The sequence below is a fragment of the Artemia sp. Qi Xiang Cuo genome, chromosome 15, assembly GCF_049724085.1.
Source record: "Artemia sp. Qi Xiang Cuo chromosome 15, ASM4972408v1, whole genome shotgun sequence".
NCBI lineage: Eukaryota > Metazoa > Arthropoda > Branchiopoda > Anostraca > Artemiidae > Artemia > Artemia sp. Qi Xiang Cuo.
In genome coordinates, this window is record NC_142808.1 from 11994199 (window position 1) to 12014829 (window position 20631).

The 20631-nt window shown below is 33.6% G+C and overlaps 2 protein-coding genes and 1 long non-coding RNA gene across 4 annotated transcripts in view; all 3 read right to left on the reverse strand.

Annotated features, from left to right (window-relative positions):
• LOC148943326 (centrosome-associated zinc finger protein Cp190-like) overlaps positions 1-20631 on the reverse strand; it is a 651851-nt gene that overhangs the window by 177706 nt on the left and 453514 nt on the right. The gene's annotated exons all lie outside the window — the stretch shown is intronic.
• Positions 1-20631, reverse strand: part of LOC148943328 (uncharacterized) — a 406409-nt gene that overhangs the window by 71425 nt on the left and 314353 nt on the right. The gene's annotated exons all lie outside the window — the stretch shown is intronic.
• Positions 1075-20110, reverse strand: LOC148943329 (DNA-(apurinic or apyrimidinic site) endonuclease 2-like). The gene is made up of 4 exons (XM_089101724.1): positions 20105-20110; positions 12874-13092; positions 7686-8309; positions 1075-1395 (listed from the first exon to the last, which is right to left on the reverse strand). Exons 1-4 carry the CDS (start codon positions 20108-20110, stop codon positions 1195-1197), a joined length of 1050 nt encoding a protein of 349 aa, XP_088957850.1. The 3' UTR covers positions 1075-1194.

Here is a 20631-nt window from a genome sequence, read left to right on the forward strand (position 1 = left end):
AAAGCTATATTCCTCACCAGCCAGAGAGTATCTATTATCCTCTGAAATAGGCTATCCACTCGGGCACCAAGAAAGGCAGATTTACGGAAAGATAAAACAGATAAGACCTTTCGCTATTAGACCGTCCATAAATATGCTCAATGTCATTTTGTTGTAGATATGTCACGTGGTTAACACTTAGGAGGCAGCAGCTTGTTATCAGCATAAGTTGCTGATTGCATCTATTAGTTAGTAGTACATTAGCTGAACAGTTGAATGATTTTTGGTGACTAAGCATTGGGCACTGAAAAGCCAATTAAAGAGGGTGATATCTAGAAGATTTCAAATGCTGCTTCTGTTTAGTTTGACAGCTGAAAATGTTGCTCAGCAGCCACGGAAGCGTCCAGAGAACAAGCAAATTTACAAAAAAACTTTGGAGGAGTGGAAACCCAATAAACCATTAACATGTTTTTGCCAGTAGACTTGAATATGTAACACAGCTGGATTTGAATCAGCCAAAGTCTTGTGCACTGGAAAGAATTTAAATATATATATCTTCAGCCTTTGAAACATTTTTTTCGGGTCGTTATTCCTCAGCAAGTTCGATAAACAAGCCAGAAGCGGTGCCAAGTTTCCCTGATCTCAATCAACTCATACAGGATTGCATCGATGAGTTTATTGATGAGTTGATGGAGCTGATTGATGAGTTGATGGAGTTGACTGATAAGTTGATGGAGTTGATTGATGAGTTGATTGCATCGATGAGTTGATGGAGCATGTCTAAGTTTTACGATTTCATTTCAGTAATTTTTGTGATTATTAAAAAAAAACAACAAAAAAAACGCTATTTAAAGGCAAAGACCGTCTGACTGTTCTGTAACATGGGTGTTTAAAATTTGTTTATATGCATTTTTGTTAATTTTTTACTGGTCGGACAAAATTTTCGGGGTGTCAAACCTCGTAGCCCCCCCCCCCTCCCTGGATACGGCTTTGATGTCATGTGTTTTCATTCCCAAGGAAAGTTGTTCTTGAGAAAAGTGTGTGAGATGTGAAGATCCCATGGAAGGAGAAAAAGAGAAAAAACGACATTCGACCAACTGAGAAATCAATTAATCCTCTGTAAATAGTATAAAATAATCTTTGGAGATACAACGTCAGGTTTTTTTATTTTATTTTTATCAAATATACAAAAAACGACAAAGATAAATAAACAAGTCATTTAATCCACTGAAAAAAGTCACATTTAGCCTGAGGATCGCCAGCATGTCCCTCTCCTCTTGGACATACCCAGAATTGGCGGCCATAATTAGCTCCTTTCTTCTTGACAGTCCTTGAGAGGCACGGCTCCGTATGTCCTTTACACTTTGGTGGTTTTGGAGGACCTTTTAGTACCTTTTTCCAAGCATTTATTGTCTCCTGTAAAAAAAAAGGAAAAAAAAGCTAGTACACGTCTCACCAAAAACTATTAAGCTTATTTTTCCAATGACATTTAATTATAAATCCTATCATAAAACTTTAGAGGCTGAGAATGGAGAAAAATTGGTGACCAATTTCAATTCATCAGCTAATACCACTGATCTTGTCAAAGACCATCATAGGCAGCACATTAAACTGGAGGAATGTGTGCTACTCCCGCAACATTTTTGTTAACGAAGCCGACCAAAGGTAGCTGCAACACTTCACGCTGCCCAAGTTTCATAATCCTGATTATATTTCACTGCTTGCAAACACCATTAAATGCCCACAAGGGTATCTTAATACCGTAAACACTAAAATAACCAAAGTAAATCACCGTAAAAACACCGTGGGTAAAATTTTAGTCGAAACAGTGCAGAATCAAGTGAAGTTCAGCTTACGACAAACAAAACTACCATAAACAAAAAAGACCTACCCTCTTAAACCCCCTAAAGACCCAACTACCATTGAAAATTACAGAAAAGGTGGAGTTAAAGAAACCACGACCCCGCTAGTTTGATGTACTGCTAATTTTGACAGTTAAACAGTCATTAGCTGAACTACTTTGAGCTAGGGTATACGAAAGGATTTTAAATTAAAAGTAAATCCTCTGTATTTATTATCCATAAACTAATAACTCCAGAAAACGAATAAATCAGTCCTCTCCCTTCTATCCTATTAATATCTATATTGTTGTGATTTCCCATATAAATGCTATATTTCCCATCTATTTAACCAGCCTTTTGGCTATTTTCCAATTTGTCTTCTTTTAGTCTGTCAAAAATAAATCTTTATGCACGCGCATGTGCAGAGTTCATTTTCTTTAAAAAAAAATAATTGCTACAATTTGACGGAACCAAAGTCAATTTTCGGTACTTGTTAATTAAACGAAACACACTCTAGGATTACGACTGGTTAGATCTCAGAAAACGGGTTTCATTGCAACAAAGACAAGTGGCGGGTTATAGAATGCATTGGATTTGTATAATTTGGGCTATGTATTTGCAAATTGGGGCGGGGGGGGTAGATGAGGTTAGGGGCACTGTCAAAATACTTTATCAACATCCACCCCCTCCCTCTTCCCCTAATGTGCCAATATATAGTCCAAATTATATTATCATATAAATTGAAGGTTATATGAAGGTTATATTTCAATAGGATTAACCTAATTTCACTTCTTGGGCGTGTTTCGTTTAATTAACAAGTACATTCATACCCAATTTTCAAATAAAAAGTTTTATCTTATTAGAATCTTATATCAGAAGATAACTTGGAAATACATAATTATGCTTAGCAGTCACCCTTCCTTTGGGTTTAATTCCAGAATTTTCTATTTCTAAAAAAATGGACAGAGGGCTATTATTTCATTCCTCTATCCAAAAAAAAGAATAGGTAAATTATACAAAACATATAAGAAAGGGGAAAGCTCTTTTAAGAAAAAAGTTTCACTTTGCGAGAATCATACATCAGAAGATGACTCAGAAACATACAATAATGTGTAGTAGATACCCTACCTTGCGTTTAAAAACAACAATCACTTACAGAATAGTTTAAATGGGCTCCTCACTTATCCTCATCAGTTCAAATATTTTATCACCATCATTTTTAGCCAAAAAATTTTCAAATAAACACTGCGCAACACAATACAAGCTCAACCCAGTGACACACCCTACGACTCGCTACCGGCATTCCTTTGTCCCCTTTTTTACAGACATGGTCAACAAATTCTAAGAAAAGTAATACGGTTTTATTAATTTTTTGTTGTCGTATTTGTTATTTAACTTCGTCGTATTTGTAAAAACCCCCGGTATTAGTTCTTTTAGCGCTAAAAAGAGTAAGTTTAATAAAATATGTCTAAGTCTATGTCTTTCAAAGATAATATAGGCTACCTACTAAAAGAACACGAAGTTTGTCAAAGTTTGTCGAGAACACAAAGTTGGTCAAAGTTTTCAAAGAGTATGCTACCTACTACCAGAAAACAAAGTTTGTCTTTGCCAACACACGGTTTTTCAAAGTTTGTCAAGACCACAAATTATTTCAATGGGTATGCAACTACAAGTACATAAAGTTTGTCTTAGCGTTCCTCAGAGCAACACGAAATTTTCTGTTTTTTTTTTTTTGGAGGTACAGACTGGGGTTTTCAGTTCGCTGATGATATACGTTCTAGAGCAAGTGAAAACTAGATTTTGCCTGAATAGAAGCTGTATATTTAAAAATTCTGAATGTATATACTTAGCTAAGACAAAGACAATTACGTTTACAATAGAACTTTACTTGACAATAGTATATACATCTTGAACCTCTTTATTCCTCTATAGCTCTTTACCTCTATATACCTCTTCAAGTCAAACAATCTTTGTTTAAAATCAAAATCACGTCAAGGGTATCGATAAAAAAATATAAAAAAAAAGAATCGACCTTCGATTCGTTTTTCGTCCTTCGAAGACGAAGGAAATCGAAGGACGTTTTTTCGAACTTATCGAAAAAAGAATACCAAGTTTTTTTGAGGGCATAAACAGGAAGCTTTCACTTGTTTCAAATACAATTTCGCTGGTTAAAATAAATTTCTCAGGGACGTAAATGGAAAACTCACCCGCGCCATAGAAGCTTCAGAGGAGTTAAAGATGTATTAAATAGCCGAATCGTCGTTGGTTGATTGGTTGGGAGATTGAATCGAAACTTTCTGAGAAATTTTAATATGGGGGGGGGGGGCTTGACAGGACTTAGAACTTTGTGTTTTGGGAATGGAGACAAAATACTTTCCCTTGTCCTCAATAAACATTATACGCTGCGGTTTTGTTCCTTTTTTAATGCCGTCTTGGGAATATTTTCATCAACAAAAATAAAGTCAATAGGCTATCATCTCAACAGCACCATCTTATAGGCATGCCTAGTAAAAGAACACCCAGTTTTTCATAGCATTTCTTGGTAAAATGCTAAGTTTTCAGCAGTTTTGGTGGCACTGTTAGGTGACTCTCTAGTGACATCTATTTTGGATCATTCAATAATTAGATGGTGATACTGTTTAAAAATGGCAATTAAAAATTCTCAGTTTATATAGTGTATACTACACATAACAACATTATGTGATTTTTTTATTTTCAGCAGATCGTAAGCCAAACTGTATTTACGTACAGCCAAAGCCATGTTTTGAAATGCTGATCAATCAATCAATTGATAAATTTTAGCTACTACATTTGATAGCTAATACATTCCATTATAATATTATTAATTACATTATTAACTTTTCAAATTCAATTCTTATATTTAATTAATTCGAAATTCAATCAAAATCATACACTAATATTTTAATGAATAAAATAGATCAATTCGGTAAATACAATTCTGCATTTTTGTTCGATATAATATATATGAGCCACGTGGCGTCAAAAAAAGAAAATTCCTTTTATCCAAATCACAGTCATGTGGGTATTCATCAACACATGTTCTCAACCGAAATTAGTTCAAAGTGACAGTTTATGTCCTAGTGACGCATTTTCAGTTTTCTGGATTAACGGAAAGAGAAAAAAGAATTTATTATATGTTTAACGTAATATTATTTATATTTAATAGTTTGGTACCTTTTGCTCTGATTTCACAAAAACTGTACAGTTTATGTAAGCAATACCCTAGCATCATTACTTCAACAAAGTAATGAGTTGAACTTCGTTGAAGTAATGAGTTGAACTTCCTTGAAGTAATGATGCTAGGGCTGTTTTAAAAGTTTTTAAAAACATTTTGTTTTAAAGTTCGCATTTTAATGTAAGTTAAATATATATACATATATTTTTGTTGGTGTTGTGCTGAGGACGGCCCTTGCATAAATAGCAAGAAGTTAACATGGTATTGTACATAGAGGCAGTTCTACATTTATGTGTTAGTATATGAATCCAAACCGCAAGGAATAGGAAGTTATCAGCATTCACTAGAAGTTTCGAAATTAGTTCAAAGTGACAGTTTATGTCCAAGTAACACATTTTCAGTTTTCTGGATTAACGGAAAGAGACTAAAGAATTTATTATATATTTAACGTAATATTATTTATATTTAAGTTTGGTACCTTTTGCTCTGATTTCATAAAAACTGTACAGTTTATGTAAGCAATACCATTTCCTGTTTTTTCAGCATATCATCAAATTTGGTACAAATTTTTTCCGTAATAAGCTAGTGTATTGAAGGTACTCAAATCGATTTTTCGTTTAAGGCTATTCTTATGCTATATTTATTATCCCCTGTGTGGTATTTTAACTGTTTTTTTTTCTGCTTTGTTCTTTCTTCAGGATTATTTTACTTGAGCTATTTATTCTACATGCGTACTTTAGGCCGGATATTTTTATTGACCCGATGAACAGTGTTGTCTTTTTCGTATCTCTAGTTTTGAATGGCTAGGTCTCAAAAGTAATATAGGGCTTCCCCCCTCACCATTCTTTTTCTATAAGTACATTTTCATCCAGGTGTTTCATGCGGGTCGTGTGATAGTAGACATTTAAATCCAAGTAAAATAAAACTTACATTACGGTGGCAGCGGTAGCTTCTAGTAGAGAACGAACCACGGCCCATAGTACCCAAAAATAAAAAAAAAATGTTTTTTTCAAAAACTGACTAAGAAATGGTAACTATTATCTTGATTAGTCTTAGTAGTAAAATGTTATTTCAAAAAGAACTTTTCGGGAATTTCAAAAAATAACCTGAAATCCTGCAAAATGGCGTCGAATCGAACCAAAATGCACAGCACTGGAGTCGCCAAGACTGAAAATCCTACACAGAAAAGTCAAAGTCCCCTGGCTTTAATAACAAGAAAGAATACTTTTTTTGTATGGGTTGCACTGACGTGTCCTCTTTTTTTCTTTTTTTTATCCATTACTAGTTTGGCATTGGAACATTATTGGAAGATATTTAAGGGTTCATTTGGAAAAAAATTATCATATCTACTTGCTTTTGTAAGTACCAAAACATAATGTTAAAAATAAAATCGATTTTTTTGGCAAAAAACTGCATCTTCATATGCAAGATGATGTATGACGTCATAATCGTAGGCTACAACCATAGTTGACGTTATAGTAAAACTATATGATAACGTCAGTTGCAATGACGACATGTAAGAATATAAAATGCTGACAGGTCAAGTTACATTAACAGTTAAAGTTGGTAATTCCTGAGACCATCATAGACCATATAGGCAAGTGGCTAATGCCCCTCCCCCCTCCCACCAAAAGTCATTATCTTCTTCATCTTCTTCATAATTTCCTTCATATCTTCTTCATAATTTAACGACATTACAATATAAGTCATATATTTCTTGCTCTTTTAATAATTTTGCGAAGTAAAAATATTTGACGTCAAGAATGCTATAAAGGGGCTAAACATGTGTTCAATAGCCATACCTTCTTTAGAATATTCTCCTTAAGACAACATAAAGCTTTCATACGGAATTCCAGAATCCCGAGAATTATATAGTTATGAATCATTTAGCATTTTTTAATTTCACAGAAATTGCACAAGTTAGATAATCAATAACATTTCCCTTTTTTATGGGCTTAACACCAAAACTGAGATAAATTTCGAATTAATAAACTGGTCAATTGAATTTAAGCTTAATTTAAATCTTTATTCTTACACTTTTCTCAATTATATTTCATGATTTTTATTATACTATATTATTTTATTATTTCTTGCATCGTGTTTTGACACTTAAATCCTAACAAAGTTAACGCACGTCCTATAAAAATTCGAATAATAACATGATCAAAAAATAGTTTTTCGGATAAATAACTAACAACCCACACCCCTTGAACAAAATGCCACGGGTTTCCCAAGGACATTTTAAAATTATAAAATAAATTATACGATTTATGCTCTTTTGAGGATTTTTGAAGTGGAAGTTCAGCGAAGTTGAGAAACGGGTATTTTATAGGGGTTAAAGATGTATCGAATATCCAAATTGTATTTTGCAAAGGCAGGTAAGCTCAGTAAGCAAGAACAACCGCATTAGGAAGAATTTGTTTTCAGCATCTCTACCTGTCCTCAAATGAAGACTATATCGTGCTAGGTCGGTGTACGAAGCCTTTAGATCCCCCTAACCTCAAAATTTTATTCTAACAGTATTCATCAGCGTTACATTTCCTTAGTATAGCACACAAGTTTTTGTTTATTTTTAAGTTTATTTGGCATGAACTTTCAAGTAAAATTGAGAAAATTCAGTAGTATGACTCAAGGGGTTACATAATAATGATGAAGAAGATATTACTTACTTGCGACGATGATGGGGATTCAACATCTTCTATTTCTTCTTTAGTTGTCCTCTTTTCTTCTATAACTGCGGAAACAATATACTCTTCTTTTTTGTAATTTTCGTCTTCTTTTATGTTTTTCTTTTGTTTCAGCTTTTCCTTCTTTACAAAACTAAGCATTGTCTGTTGTCCACTAGATGTCCGTTTTATACCACGAGGATTTTCCTTCACTTTTTCGGACTTAGGGACTTGTATAAACGCCTTTTCCACTTTACTAAAAAATCCCATTAGTTTCTGTTGTCTTCCAGAAAATTCCTTGTAGAACTTAGAACATGAGCTGGGTAGATTTTTTGCAGGGATTGGTCTAGCGTTAAACTTCGCTTCCACGGGACAATGGTCACTTCCCATGACTTCAGGTCTAATATCACAATGAGTGCAAAATTTTGCAAATTCGCTATCGCATACTATATAGTCAATCCGTGTACCATAATTATTGCTTCTTGCATTAATAAAAGTATTCCAGCATGTATAAGCGCGCTCGCGTCCTGGATTGAATTTTCGAAAAAGGTCAACAAAATATGGTTGGTCATCTTTTTCTTTTAAAATTTCACTTAACCACTTTCGACTCGGATTATCCTCAAACTCCTAGAAATGAAAATTATTAAATAAAGAAATTAAAAATCAACCAAATAAATAAAATAAAAATTACCAAAAAAAATCACCAAGAGTAGATTTGGGTACTTCCTTTTTGTTCCTTTATTCGCCATCTTCCTTTCATTCACCATTTCCTTTCCTTTGTTTCTTTCTCTTCTCGTGTGACTCTACCGATTCTTTCGTCATTTTTCTTTATATGTGTATAGACGGTTTATACCATTTTTGGCAGTCTTAGCTGAACATTTGTGAAGTACAGACAATGCTTTAGTAATTCTATTTATTTTTTTTATTATTATATATCTTATTTATCTTATTTATTATATATTTTACGTGACATTATTTTATTATAACTATTTTATTATAATTGTTTATTATATATTATTATAATTGTATATTATTTTGTTATATATTATAGCTTTATTTTTATTATTATATATTATTCTTATATGTTTTATATATTATACATCTATTATATATTTATATATTTCTCCCACAATACAGAAAGTATTCACTAGTCAGACATAAATACAAATAATAAAACACATGGAGTAATTATACAACCTAGTAAGGTAAACATAATGAACACATCATATTTTGAAAGTAAACTTGAGATCCTCACGTTTATACTAGTAAAAATCACAACTGACAACCAATTACTAATGATTAGTAATCATTTTGGCACTGATTTGAATCAGTAATGATTTTAATTACTTAAATTAATGAATGATCATTAAATTAAATTAATGACCTTAATTTAAAAGTGATTTTGGTTAGTAGTCATCACAACTGGTAAATATCACTAATGAGCTCTTTAATTGTTCACAATTTTCAGAACATACTTTGGTGTTTGGATTTGTGATCGAGATCGTCAGTTAGGTTTTTATGGTTTTTTTGTTCTATTTTGCTGAGGATTAATATTTTGAGGATGAACTAAGGATGATTTTTCTAATTCTAAATTGATGATTCTGCTAATTCTAAAAATATAAATTCTACATTCTACTAAGTGGTTCTATTGACAGTTTTAGAAATAGAAGAGAAATTTAAAATAGAATAGGAATACAATAGAAATTAAAACATAGTATTTAGAAATAGAAATGAATTTTGAATAAAGAACTTTTGTCAGTTTTAGAAACAGAAATTTAAAATAGAAATAGAATAATATTTCAAAAAAGTCAGAATATTTAAAAAAAAGAGTTGAAATTCGAATTTTAGCTTATGTCAGAACTAAAAGGGTTAGGATTTCCAATGCACTTTGCTTCACTTTTGAATCCATATAAAATTATTGAGTCTTATTGCGTAGCTTCTACGATGGTGGACCATCCTGCAAGTAGGATTGAACTAAGTCTTTTGTTTTGGAGAAGTTTTGTGATCTTCAGTTAGGTTTTTATGTTTTTTTTTTTTTTGTTCTATTTTGCTGAGGATGAACTAAGGATGATTTTGCTAATTCTAAATTGATGATTTTGCTAATTCTAAAAATATAAATTCTGAATAAAGAACTCTTGAACAATTGAACCACTAAGAACCACAATGAACCACTAAGTGGTTCATTGTAAATCCTGCCACGGAAGTGCATTTCTTGTAATGATCAAATCATTTTCAGCTCAAGGAATTTGAAGTGTTCTTCAATTTCAAGTTAACTTCATTGGGATCCAATTTTATATTTTTTTTCATGTTTAAATGTAAAATTTTTAAAATTAGTTAAATTTAATTAATTAATTAAATAGATTTATTAATTTACTAAAAATAGTTGAATTTAATTAATTAAATTAAACTGAAAACAAATTTTAAGAAAACGAATTTTAATTTAAAGTTTTTCATTAAAATATTTATTTTTGTTTGAAAACTATCTTCGGAAAATGTTAAGAACTTTACGAGCCTCAGTAGCGCGAGAGCATTTAAGAGAAGACGAAGAGCCAGAAGCAAAATACCAAAGACAAGAGACAAAGACAAGAGACAAGAGACAAAGACAAAGTTCCACAAAAGTAATACACTCGAATTTACCGTTAAGCTCTTGTTGGGGCTTCAAAAAAACGGAGAGTACAAATTGGATCTTCCACTAAAAGAGAAACTTGAAAATCGTCTAGAAAAAGATTTATATCATACCAAATATCCCCTTTAGCTCAGACGTGACTCAGTTTTACATAACTATGTACAGTTCTTATGTATGTATGATAGATTATGTATGATGGAATGGCAGAACGGTCTTCGCCGTTTCTTATAGACGATGTTTTTCAAACTTTTCATTTAGAGCAGCTACGCGCAGGGAGGGAAAAGGGAAATTCTCAATTAAGGTTTACTAAAATGATTCTTCCCCTCATAGAATTGAACCTTAAACATTTCTATAATCAAATATTTTGCTTGAAAACATATTCTGCTCCCCCTCCCCCTCAAGAATTTAAAGATAAGAGGAAATTTCCACTAAGGTTTGTTGAAAAGACCAGTCGCCAACCAAAGAGTGAGTCTCAAACCAGACTTTTTGAACCATTTTATATTTTTTGAATACCTAAAATCCCTCTTTACCACACAGTTACGTGGGAAGGAGGGTCTTGTTGGCTCAGACATCCTAAAATAAAAAGAAATAGCTGCAGCATTTTCACCATCCACCACTTTCTTCATATGATTCGTCTTTATCGTTGAAGTTTAGGAGAATTACCCCCCCCCCCGAACGAAAATTACCGCATGTACGGCTAGTCTATCTTTATTTATTCTTTACAGTTTATTCGTTTCATAAAAAAAAGAGACAGAGTTATGTAAATTCAGGCTTAAAAAATGAGTTCCTGGAAACATTTACCATCCACTCTACTCCTGTTAAAGGCAGGACCTGACAGGATCTATACTATAACAGTTTGACAAAAATGTCTGATTAACAAAAAAAAAAAAAAAAAAAGTTCTTAGGTTTCTTTGACAATGAAACATTTCTTTTCTGCTGGCGTTATTTTGTGTTAACATTTATTTGATTTGTAATCATGTTTTGTATAAAAACATAATTATATTAAAAATGTGTTCAAAACATCTCTACTATTAACAAAGTAACTGCAGCACCAAGCCGCCTGAGGCAAACACAGCTGCACATGCTATTCCTCCATCCCAATCTACTCGAAGCTCTCTTTACACCCTCCTAGTAAGTCCTAATTTCCTTTAAATACTTTCTTACAGTCTCTTCCCGCCCCATTTGGGGCCAACCTGCTTTTCGCATGGCCCTATACAGGTGGCCAAAAACAAAGATCTTTAGCAATCTGTCATCCTTCATCCGCTGAACGTGTCCTAGCCTAGCTACACACGTAAGGCTGACTACTTAATAGCCATCATTATGTGTGCTGAGTATTGTTCCTTTCAGCGGCCTTTTTAGCTCTTTTAAACCTGTTTTTCACTATTTCTAGGATGCTATCTCTGTTTTACTATAGTTGTTTTCTTCAGTAGATACCTCAGTTGCCAAGCTTTGTGAGTTTTCTTGGTTTTTCTTCCGTTATGTTTATGAAAAAGCAGTTTTTTGTTAAAAATTTTATTTATTTTAATTATTATGCTTAGTTGTTTACAAAAGGCACTAGTTACAGCAATTTCCTTTCAAATGAATGGAAATTGCTAAGTATTTTCATTTGGAATTCCATTTGATTCTCGCTGTCATTTATTCCATGCCTTTTGCTTTAGCTTTTAGGATTCATTTGTCATCTCATACAATTTCGCATTCATGAAAGATACCAAAAGCGATACGATCCCCCTCAGGAAAAAATGATGAAAGTTGCTCTTTAAATGTATATGAATGTCGTCATTCACACGATTGTTTTTCCAAAATTAAGGCTCTAAGCAAATTTTCCCAAGTCGTGATTTATCTAGATCGTTTTTTCAGGCCAGAAAATGGTAGCGTGCAAATTTTCAGAAAAAGTTATGGAACTATTTTCGAGAAAAAATTATGAAACTGTTTTCGAGAAAAAACATATACGTACAATTATGCTTGCCAAATGTATAGTGCCGCTGGCCAGTTTGTATATTTCAACATATTTATTTTCTTACGATATAAAACATATCATGTGCTATGGTTCCAAGATATTTGATTTGTATGGAATGGTAAAGCCAACAATAAAAAGTTATGAAAAGATTGCAAAGTATGCCTGTTGGTCTAGGGTTGATAGCTTTGGCTAATCACCACGGCATCTTAGGTTCAACGTCAGCAATAATTTTTTTAAGCAACTTATCTTTAATTCCTTTTCAAAGTTTATCAAGAATTTGAAATCAAGATTATTTCAAACATCACTTGAAAAAAAAATTAGGCTTTATAGAATAAAATATGTTTAACAAACAAAGCCCAGAAAATGTTTCATTTTCAGTAATTTCAGAGAAAATTTGAATTCAAAAAAGGAGAAAATTATAAATAAAAAATAAAGGTTGCGTTAGATAGTACTTCACACATATTACTTATCCTGGGTTTAAAAGAAAGAATCAGGGAAACGGAATAAATTAAAAAAAAGAAAATTACAAAAAGGATATGAGGAATAGCAAAGTAAAGAAATAAGGACAGAAAGAAAGAAGTATAATACAGAATAAGAAAAAGACTTACCAGGTTATTCGCACCTTCACAATGGTCTATTCTTTGATGTGAGATGTTAAAATCTCCAGCCAAAATTACAAATTTGCCAGATTTTAAGAGTTTGTTTGCACGCAAGTTCAGTAGTTCTAAAAATTTCAGCTTGAAGGTCAGACGTTCTGGTTTTTCTGGGTCTACACGAGGAATATACAAGTTGAATATAACGACATTCTTAGGGACACCCTCTGGAAGCTGAAGAATACAACTATTTCAAAGTCATTAAGATACAAGCAGCCCTTATTAATTATAATTAATATTATTAATTATAATTAATAGTATTAAATATAATTAATATTACTAATTATAATTAGTGTTATTAATTATAATTAATTGCATTAATTATAATTAATATTACTAATTATAATTAATATTATTAATTACTAATATTAATTAATAAGCCCTTATTTAATAAAGCCCTTAATGCCTTTATTAATATGCCGATCGGAAATTTATTCCGAAACATCTAATAAGCTTTAGAAGCTGACAGAACACACCTTCAACATCAATTAGGTTGAATTAGGAATAGAGCGACAATATACAGCTTAGCCAGGACGAACATTTAAGCCATCAGTCACCAGTAGTTTTCCCGTCAGTGTTGTCACATCTGACGATATAGATAACGGAAAAAAATTATTTGCAGCAAATTGTTTCAGCAAAATGTCAAAACTTTTGAACAAAGTCAAGCGTTGCTGTATTCTCGAATACAGGAATACATCCAAGAAAGTTACAAAGATCCCATTTAACCGGCAAATGATAAGCATGTATAGCGAATAGTCTAAGCATAATTATACCGGTTCAAGGCCGTATCCAGGAGGGGTTACGTGGTATGAAATATTTGTCTGACTCGTAAAAACATAACAAAAATGGATATAAAAAATTTTTATGCGTTTTTTGAGGGTTATTTTGTGTAACTACCCCCCCCCGGAAAAAAATTCTTGTGTAACACCCCTCGAAAAAAAAAATCCTGGATACGGCCCAGTATACATTATTTGTTCTTCCTTTTCCTTGTCAAAATAAACACTACGATTTACAAGAAGTTGTCAACAGGAAAATCGTACAAGAAGTACAAACAGGAAATCGTACAAGAAGTACGATTTACTGCCAACAGGAAACAGGAATCCTTATAGAAAAGGACAAAATGGTGCAGCCCGAAAAGAATCAAGAAGGTTTTCCCATATTAACATTCTATATTCTATAAATATCCTATAATTATCGTGAAGTCTGCCAATGTTTTTAACACCCCCATCCCTTAAAATCAATTACGGTTTTAGTAATTGCGTCAATTTTAGTCAATTACGGTCACCCACTAACTGAAAAACCGTTTGTAACTACCTATTTGCCAGCAATGTTCAGGAGGACCTTCATCCTTTTATCCCCCTTTTCTAGATCTCAAAGAAGATGTATGTATACATTCTAGGTAGGTCTAAATCCAAAGCGATGCCTCAAATTGCCTACGCACAAGATGTTACTTTTGGATGCTTACTTCATGGTCGCCGAAGAAATTATTTTCTTCGAAGGAAAATAAAGGTTTTAAATAATGCAAACCATCTGACCAGTTATATTTTTCTGAGGGAATGGATGGGCTTCCAACAAGTGGTCAGGGTTGCGGGGTCTATTATTGTTTTGTTTTTTGTTGTCGCTTTTTTTTACCAGCCGCTTCGAATGGAAAAAGTTTTCGTAACAACCTCGAAGAGGGATGATTCGATTAGGAACTCCTAAGGGTACCAATTTGAAACTTTCGGAGAACGTTGGAGGGTGGTAGCGTTGAACTAAATCAAAACACTCTGTGCATATGCAGTTTGTCAAGAGGGCGCATCCGCAATATCTCAGGAACGTCAAAGGGTATTAAGTTGAAACTTCCCGGGCATGATGAACAAAATAAAAAAGCACTACGTGTATCCATGGTGTCAAAAGGGTGCATCTAAAATATCTCAGGAACAGAGAAGAGTACTAAACTGAAACTTAATGGGGTGAAAGGGTCCCTCACAACCCCTGGGGCAAGAGCTGTAAGTTATGCAAGCATTGTTTACATATAAGTTTCGTTATTGGGAAAGGGGGGCATGTATGATCCAGGGTCTCAAAAAAGGCTGAGTGCATTAAGGTAGAACTTTCAGGGAACGTTAAGGGGGGTGTTGAAATAAATTAAACTAAAATATGTTCATTCAGTTTATCAAAAGAGCGTATCTTCAACACCTCAGGAACACTGAAGGGCATTAAGATGAATTTCCAGGGCACATTGAAGTAAATCAAAAGACATATGCGCATCCAGGTGGCCACAAGCGCGTATCTGCAATATCTTAGGAACAGCTAAGGATATTAAGTTGGAACACTCAGGACATGTTGAGAGGGATGTTGAACTAACCAAAAACATTATATGAATCCAGGTTATCAAAAGGGTATATCTGCAATATTTCAGAAATGACTAAAGCTATCAAGTTGAAACTTTTAAGGTATGTTCAGAGAGATTTAAAACTAAGTCAAAAGACACTAGACACACAGACAACAAAATCAAAGACACCTCAACCCCCTCAACCTATCTCAGAAAAGGCTAATGTTATTAAGTTGAAACTTTCAGGTAATATTGAGGGAAGATGAATGTAACCAAGAAACACTACATGCATCCAGGTTGTCAAAAGGATGCATCTGCAACATCTAAGGAATGGCTAAGGGTAATAAAGTATAACTTTCAGTTCATATTGAGGGGAGGGGGGTAGAAATAAATCAAAAGACACTATATGTATATATATTTTCAAAACCGTATGTCTCCAATGTCGCAATAATAGCTGAGGTTATTAACTGGGAACTTTCAGGGCCCGTTGAACTAAATCAATGGAAATGATTTGAAGTCAGGCTGTCAAACAGGCAGATCTGCAATATCTCAAGAACAGCTAAAGGTATTGAGTTGAAACCTTCGGGAAATGTTGACGGGGCTGTAAAACTAAATCAAAAAATCCTATACAGATCCAAATTTTCAAAGGGGCTTATTTTCTATATCTTAGGAAGGGCTAAGGGTATTAAGTCGAAACTTTCAAGGCATGTTCTAGGGGATGTTGTACTAAATAAAAACAACATCATGTGCATACAGGTTGTCAAAAGGTGTATCTTCAATACCTCAGGATTCGCTGCGGTGCATCCAGGTTGTCAAAAGGACGTATCAGCAAGATCTAAGGATGGCTAAGGGTAATAAAGTGTAACTTTCAGTTCACGTTGAGGAAGGGGAGGGGGACTAAATCAAAAGACACTATATGCATACATATTTTCAAAACCGTGTATCTCTAATATCACAACAATAGCTAAGGGTAACTTTCAGGACCCGTTGAACTAAATTAATGGACATTATTTGAAGCCAGGCAGTCAAGCGGGCAGATCTGTAATATCTCAGTAATAGCGACAGAATAGCGAATGTACTAAGTTGAAACCTTCGGGAAATGTAGAGGGGTCTGTAAAACTAAATCAAGCGACACTATGCGCATCCAAATTGTCAGAAGTACTTATTTGCAATATCTCAGGAAGGGGTAAGGGTATTAAGTCAAAACTTTCAGGCCGGGTTCTAGGGGATGTTGAACTGAATCAAAAGACACTATGCACATTGAGGTCGTCAAAAAGGCGCATATGCGATATCTCGGAACGGCTAAGGGCATTAGGTTGATATTTTCACGGAATGTTGAAGGGGATTTTGAACTAAATTAAAAGAAAATATGTGTACCCAGGTTATCAAAAGGGTGTATCTACAATACCACAGGAACGGCTAAGGGGATTAAGTTAAAACTTATAGAGAATGCTAGGGGGGATGTAGAACTAAATCAAAATACAATATATAATTTCAAGGGAACAAAAGGGCGCATCTGCAATATATCAGGATCGTCTAAGAAAATAATTTGAAATTTTCAGGGTATGTTGAGGTGGTTGTTGAACTAAATCAAAAGACACTGTGTCCATCCATGCAGTCAAAAAGGCGTATCTGCAATATTTCAGGAATGGCTAAATGATATTAAGTTGGAACTTTCAGTACATGTTGAAACAAATAAAAGGACGGTATATGCTCTAAACTATACATTCAGGTTATCGGACTAAACTTAAGATATATGTTCCCCCTAAAACAAGCAATTTTGCAACCAATCTGCGGCTTTGACTTTCACGAAAAGAGCCAAAACCTTATACTCATTGATCTCCTTAGTCTTATATTTTTCCATTCACCAAGCCAGAATTACGATATTACTTCGAATTTTTGTTGGAGAAAGACCTAAAATTGCTTAAAAAATAAGGAAATCATCTATCAATTTTCAACAGAAATTGTTGGATGATTTTCAAGTTTCAACAATTTTCTGCCAATACTCAACGTATTTTCAAAAAAAAACAAAAAAAAAACGCTAACCAAATTTCAAAAAAGGGAACTCGGCAGCTGGATTGAGCGGAATCCCAGCTCCAGAATGACAGCAAAATTGTCGTATTTTGTTGATACGTTAAAACCCTACGGGAGCAGAAAAATGACATACCAAAAATTACACAGGGAATATAAAGCTTAAATAAATGAAACCCAAAACCAACAGAACGACAAATAAAAGTTCAAATAGGGATAAAATCCTTTCAATCGACAGTGTTTCACAAACAGTGATAGAAATTCACAAAAATACCAGATATTTTGACCATTATCAGTAGTAAAACTGCTTTTACTACTGATAGATTTTTACTACTGATGACGGTCACTGCATATGTGACCGAAATATCTGGCATTTTTGTGAATCTCTATCACTGTTTGTGAAACACTGCCGATTAAAAGGATTTTATCCCTAATTGAACTTTTATTTGTCGTCATGGAAAGGCAGTGTAGTCTCCAAAATTATCTAAACCAAAAGAAATTACAGAAAATAACCAAGTTAAACTTAAAACGAACAGAAAACTACCACAAACAGGAGTAAGGCTAACGCCCACTAATTCTCCTAAAGTACCGAAAGTCATTTGCACTTTAGTGAAAACAAAATTTATTTTAAACGCTTGTCTTTAATAGCACGTAGATTTTCGGAAATGAATATTAATATATATTAAAAAGTCAGTCTAAATAAATCAGTTATTTTCAGAATTTTGGTGTTTAATTTTCTTTTTCGTTGATCTTATCATAAATAAAATAACGCAACTTAAAATAAAAATTGTTTTCAGTAAAGCGCAAATAATGTTCTGACCTTTAAAAGGCTTAGAGGCGTTACTCCTGTTTGTGGCTATTTCTGTTCGTTTTGAGTTTGACTTGATTATTTATTATAATTTATGTTCGTTTGTTTCATTTATTTGTTGATAATCTTCATTTTAAGCTTGAATTATTATTTGACTTTTCTTTGGCTAAATGTAGCACTTCATTTTTCTTTGAGAAACTTTTGAGTTTTGAGAAACTTTTATTTGAGTTTTGTTTTTTTATTTTCCATAGGGGGAAGGAATTTTGGCACTTGTGCATTATACGCCCCTCACTCAACTTTACGCTGTGTAAAATTCGAGAACAAACCGGTTTCTTCGTTAGTTTCCTTCAGCTTAGAGTGAGACGAGACAAGTGATAGAATAGATGGGAAATGTATAATTTGGGATATATGAAAGGGGTTGCCACCTCCTCAAGACCACGCTCTTTACGCTAAAGTTTTTTTTTAGAATTTTAAAATAAAGTTTATTATTCTAGTTAAACGGTCATTGTGTTTTAGAAACCGTTCTTAAAGAGTTAGGACAAAAAAATTTAGCGTAAAGAGCAAGGTCTTGTGGAAGGGGCAACTCACTTCATATACGTAATAATTTCTGTTCGTTTTAAGTTTTGATGTTACTCTTTACTTTCAGTTGAAAAAACTTGTTTTTTTATTTAATTTCTAATCGTTTTAAATAATACCGGGAAATCCGTCTCTCTCTCTCTCTCTCGATGAAAATTTCGGTACTTGTGTATTATACGCCATTCACTCAAGTTTACGATGTGTAAAACTCGAGAACAAACCGGTTTCTTTATTTATTTTTTCGTTTCTATAGAAACAAATTCGGGCTATATATTTGCACATTGGGGGGGGGGGGGTAAAGTATAGCGGGTCTGCATGCAAAATGTGTTAGGTACAATTATTCTGCATATGATGAAATAAGAATTGTTTACTAAATTCACACTGTCCAAATTTTTTACCCCCTCCCTAAGGTGCAAATATATAGCCCAAATTTTATATTTCACATTTATTCTGTCATTTGTCTTGTCTCACGCTAAAACGAAAGAAACTTACAAAGAAACCGGTTTGTTCTTGAGTTTTACACAGCGTAAACTTGAGTTAGTGGCTTATAATATACAAGTACCAAAATTCCTTGACCCTATGGGAAAAAAACTCAAACAAAATTCTCAAACTTGGAAAGCCCTATTTTCTACAGAGGGTATTTTCCGGGGGGAGGGCTATATTTCATGGAGGGGGTATTTTCTGCAGCGGGGGGGGCATTTTCCGCGGGGTATATTTTACGAGGGGATTTTTTTCGAGGGGGGGTGGTATTTTACAGGGTGCGGGTAAACATCAGCCACCGCTGAAGATTTAGCTAAATTATAAACCACCTATTCTTCTTAACCAATTGCCTTTATTTACATAGCTATTAATTTTCCTTTTTTTTCCACTAAGTGCTGAAAGACTCTTTTTGCAATAAAAATCTTAAATAAAAATACAATTTTGAAAAAAAAACTCCTAAGCTTTTAATTGGTTTGACCTAAATTCTGCCTTAACAAAGTCAGGTAGAACAAATACAGCTAAATCCCATTGCTTTTCTTCAGCCCAAGAAATAGCATAAACAAAACTGAAGATGGTTACAAATCGCAAAACGAGTTGCTGTTGACCAGTTTTTTGTGGTTCCGATTTGATTTTCATACTTCAATAGATTTGCGTGTCATTTCCTCCCTACAAGATTCAAGCTGTTTTCCCAACGCCCTAGTTAATTACTATAGCGTGGTAGGATATCTGTCTACCTGTTTCAGGATGTCTGATATGGCGAATGATGGTGTATCTATTCACTGAATCTTTGCATGTAAGTTGATTGATCAAAAAATTGCAGCTGAAGGTCAAACTTTATAGCTTTTTGGATTTTAAAGTAGGCAGGATGATGAAGAGATAAAAATCTGTTCATACTTGCGCAAAATTTAAACGATTCTAAAAAGAACAGGTTCTAGTTTTTTGAGTCTATGCTATGCGAGACATATACGAGAAGAACATACCGACATTCTTTTATGACAACATTAATTTGAAGACTGCAAAATACAACTATTACAAGTTCAATTAAGTAAAAGGGTTATAATCCCTTTATCATTATGACCACTATTTGCATCCACAAACACGTTCTAAGTTTGACAAGGGGAGGGGGGAAAAGACTTCTGTGCGTCCCGTTGCTAATTACCCCAATGTGATAGGATATCCACCAGCCTACTTGCCAAAGGTGGCACATGAGGGAATAACCATCTGCCTTACCTTTCCACGCGGGTTCAGTAGACCAAAGAATCCCAGCTTTTGATTGAAAAGAACCACAGCAAAAAGTTAAAGGAAAAAAAGTTAGTAAGAAACCAGTCACAAAGAATAAAACGAAAGAAATTTTTTATCCGCTTTCAAGGTAGTCTGATAGAACCCTAATATGATGGACGTATCCAGAATTTTTGTTCAGGGGGGGGGGTAAAAACACGACCAAAACTGGATTATATGTATTTTTTACATTTTTACGAGTCGAACAATTTTTTTAGAGCGGGGGGGA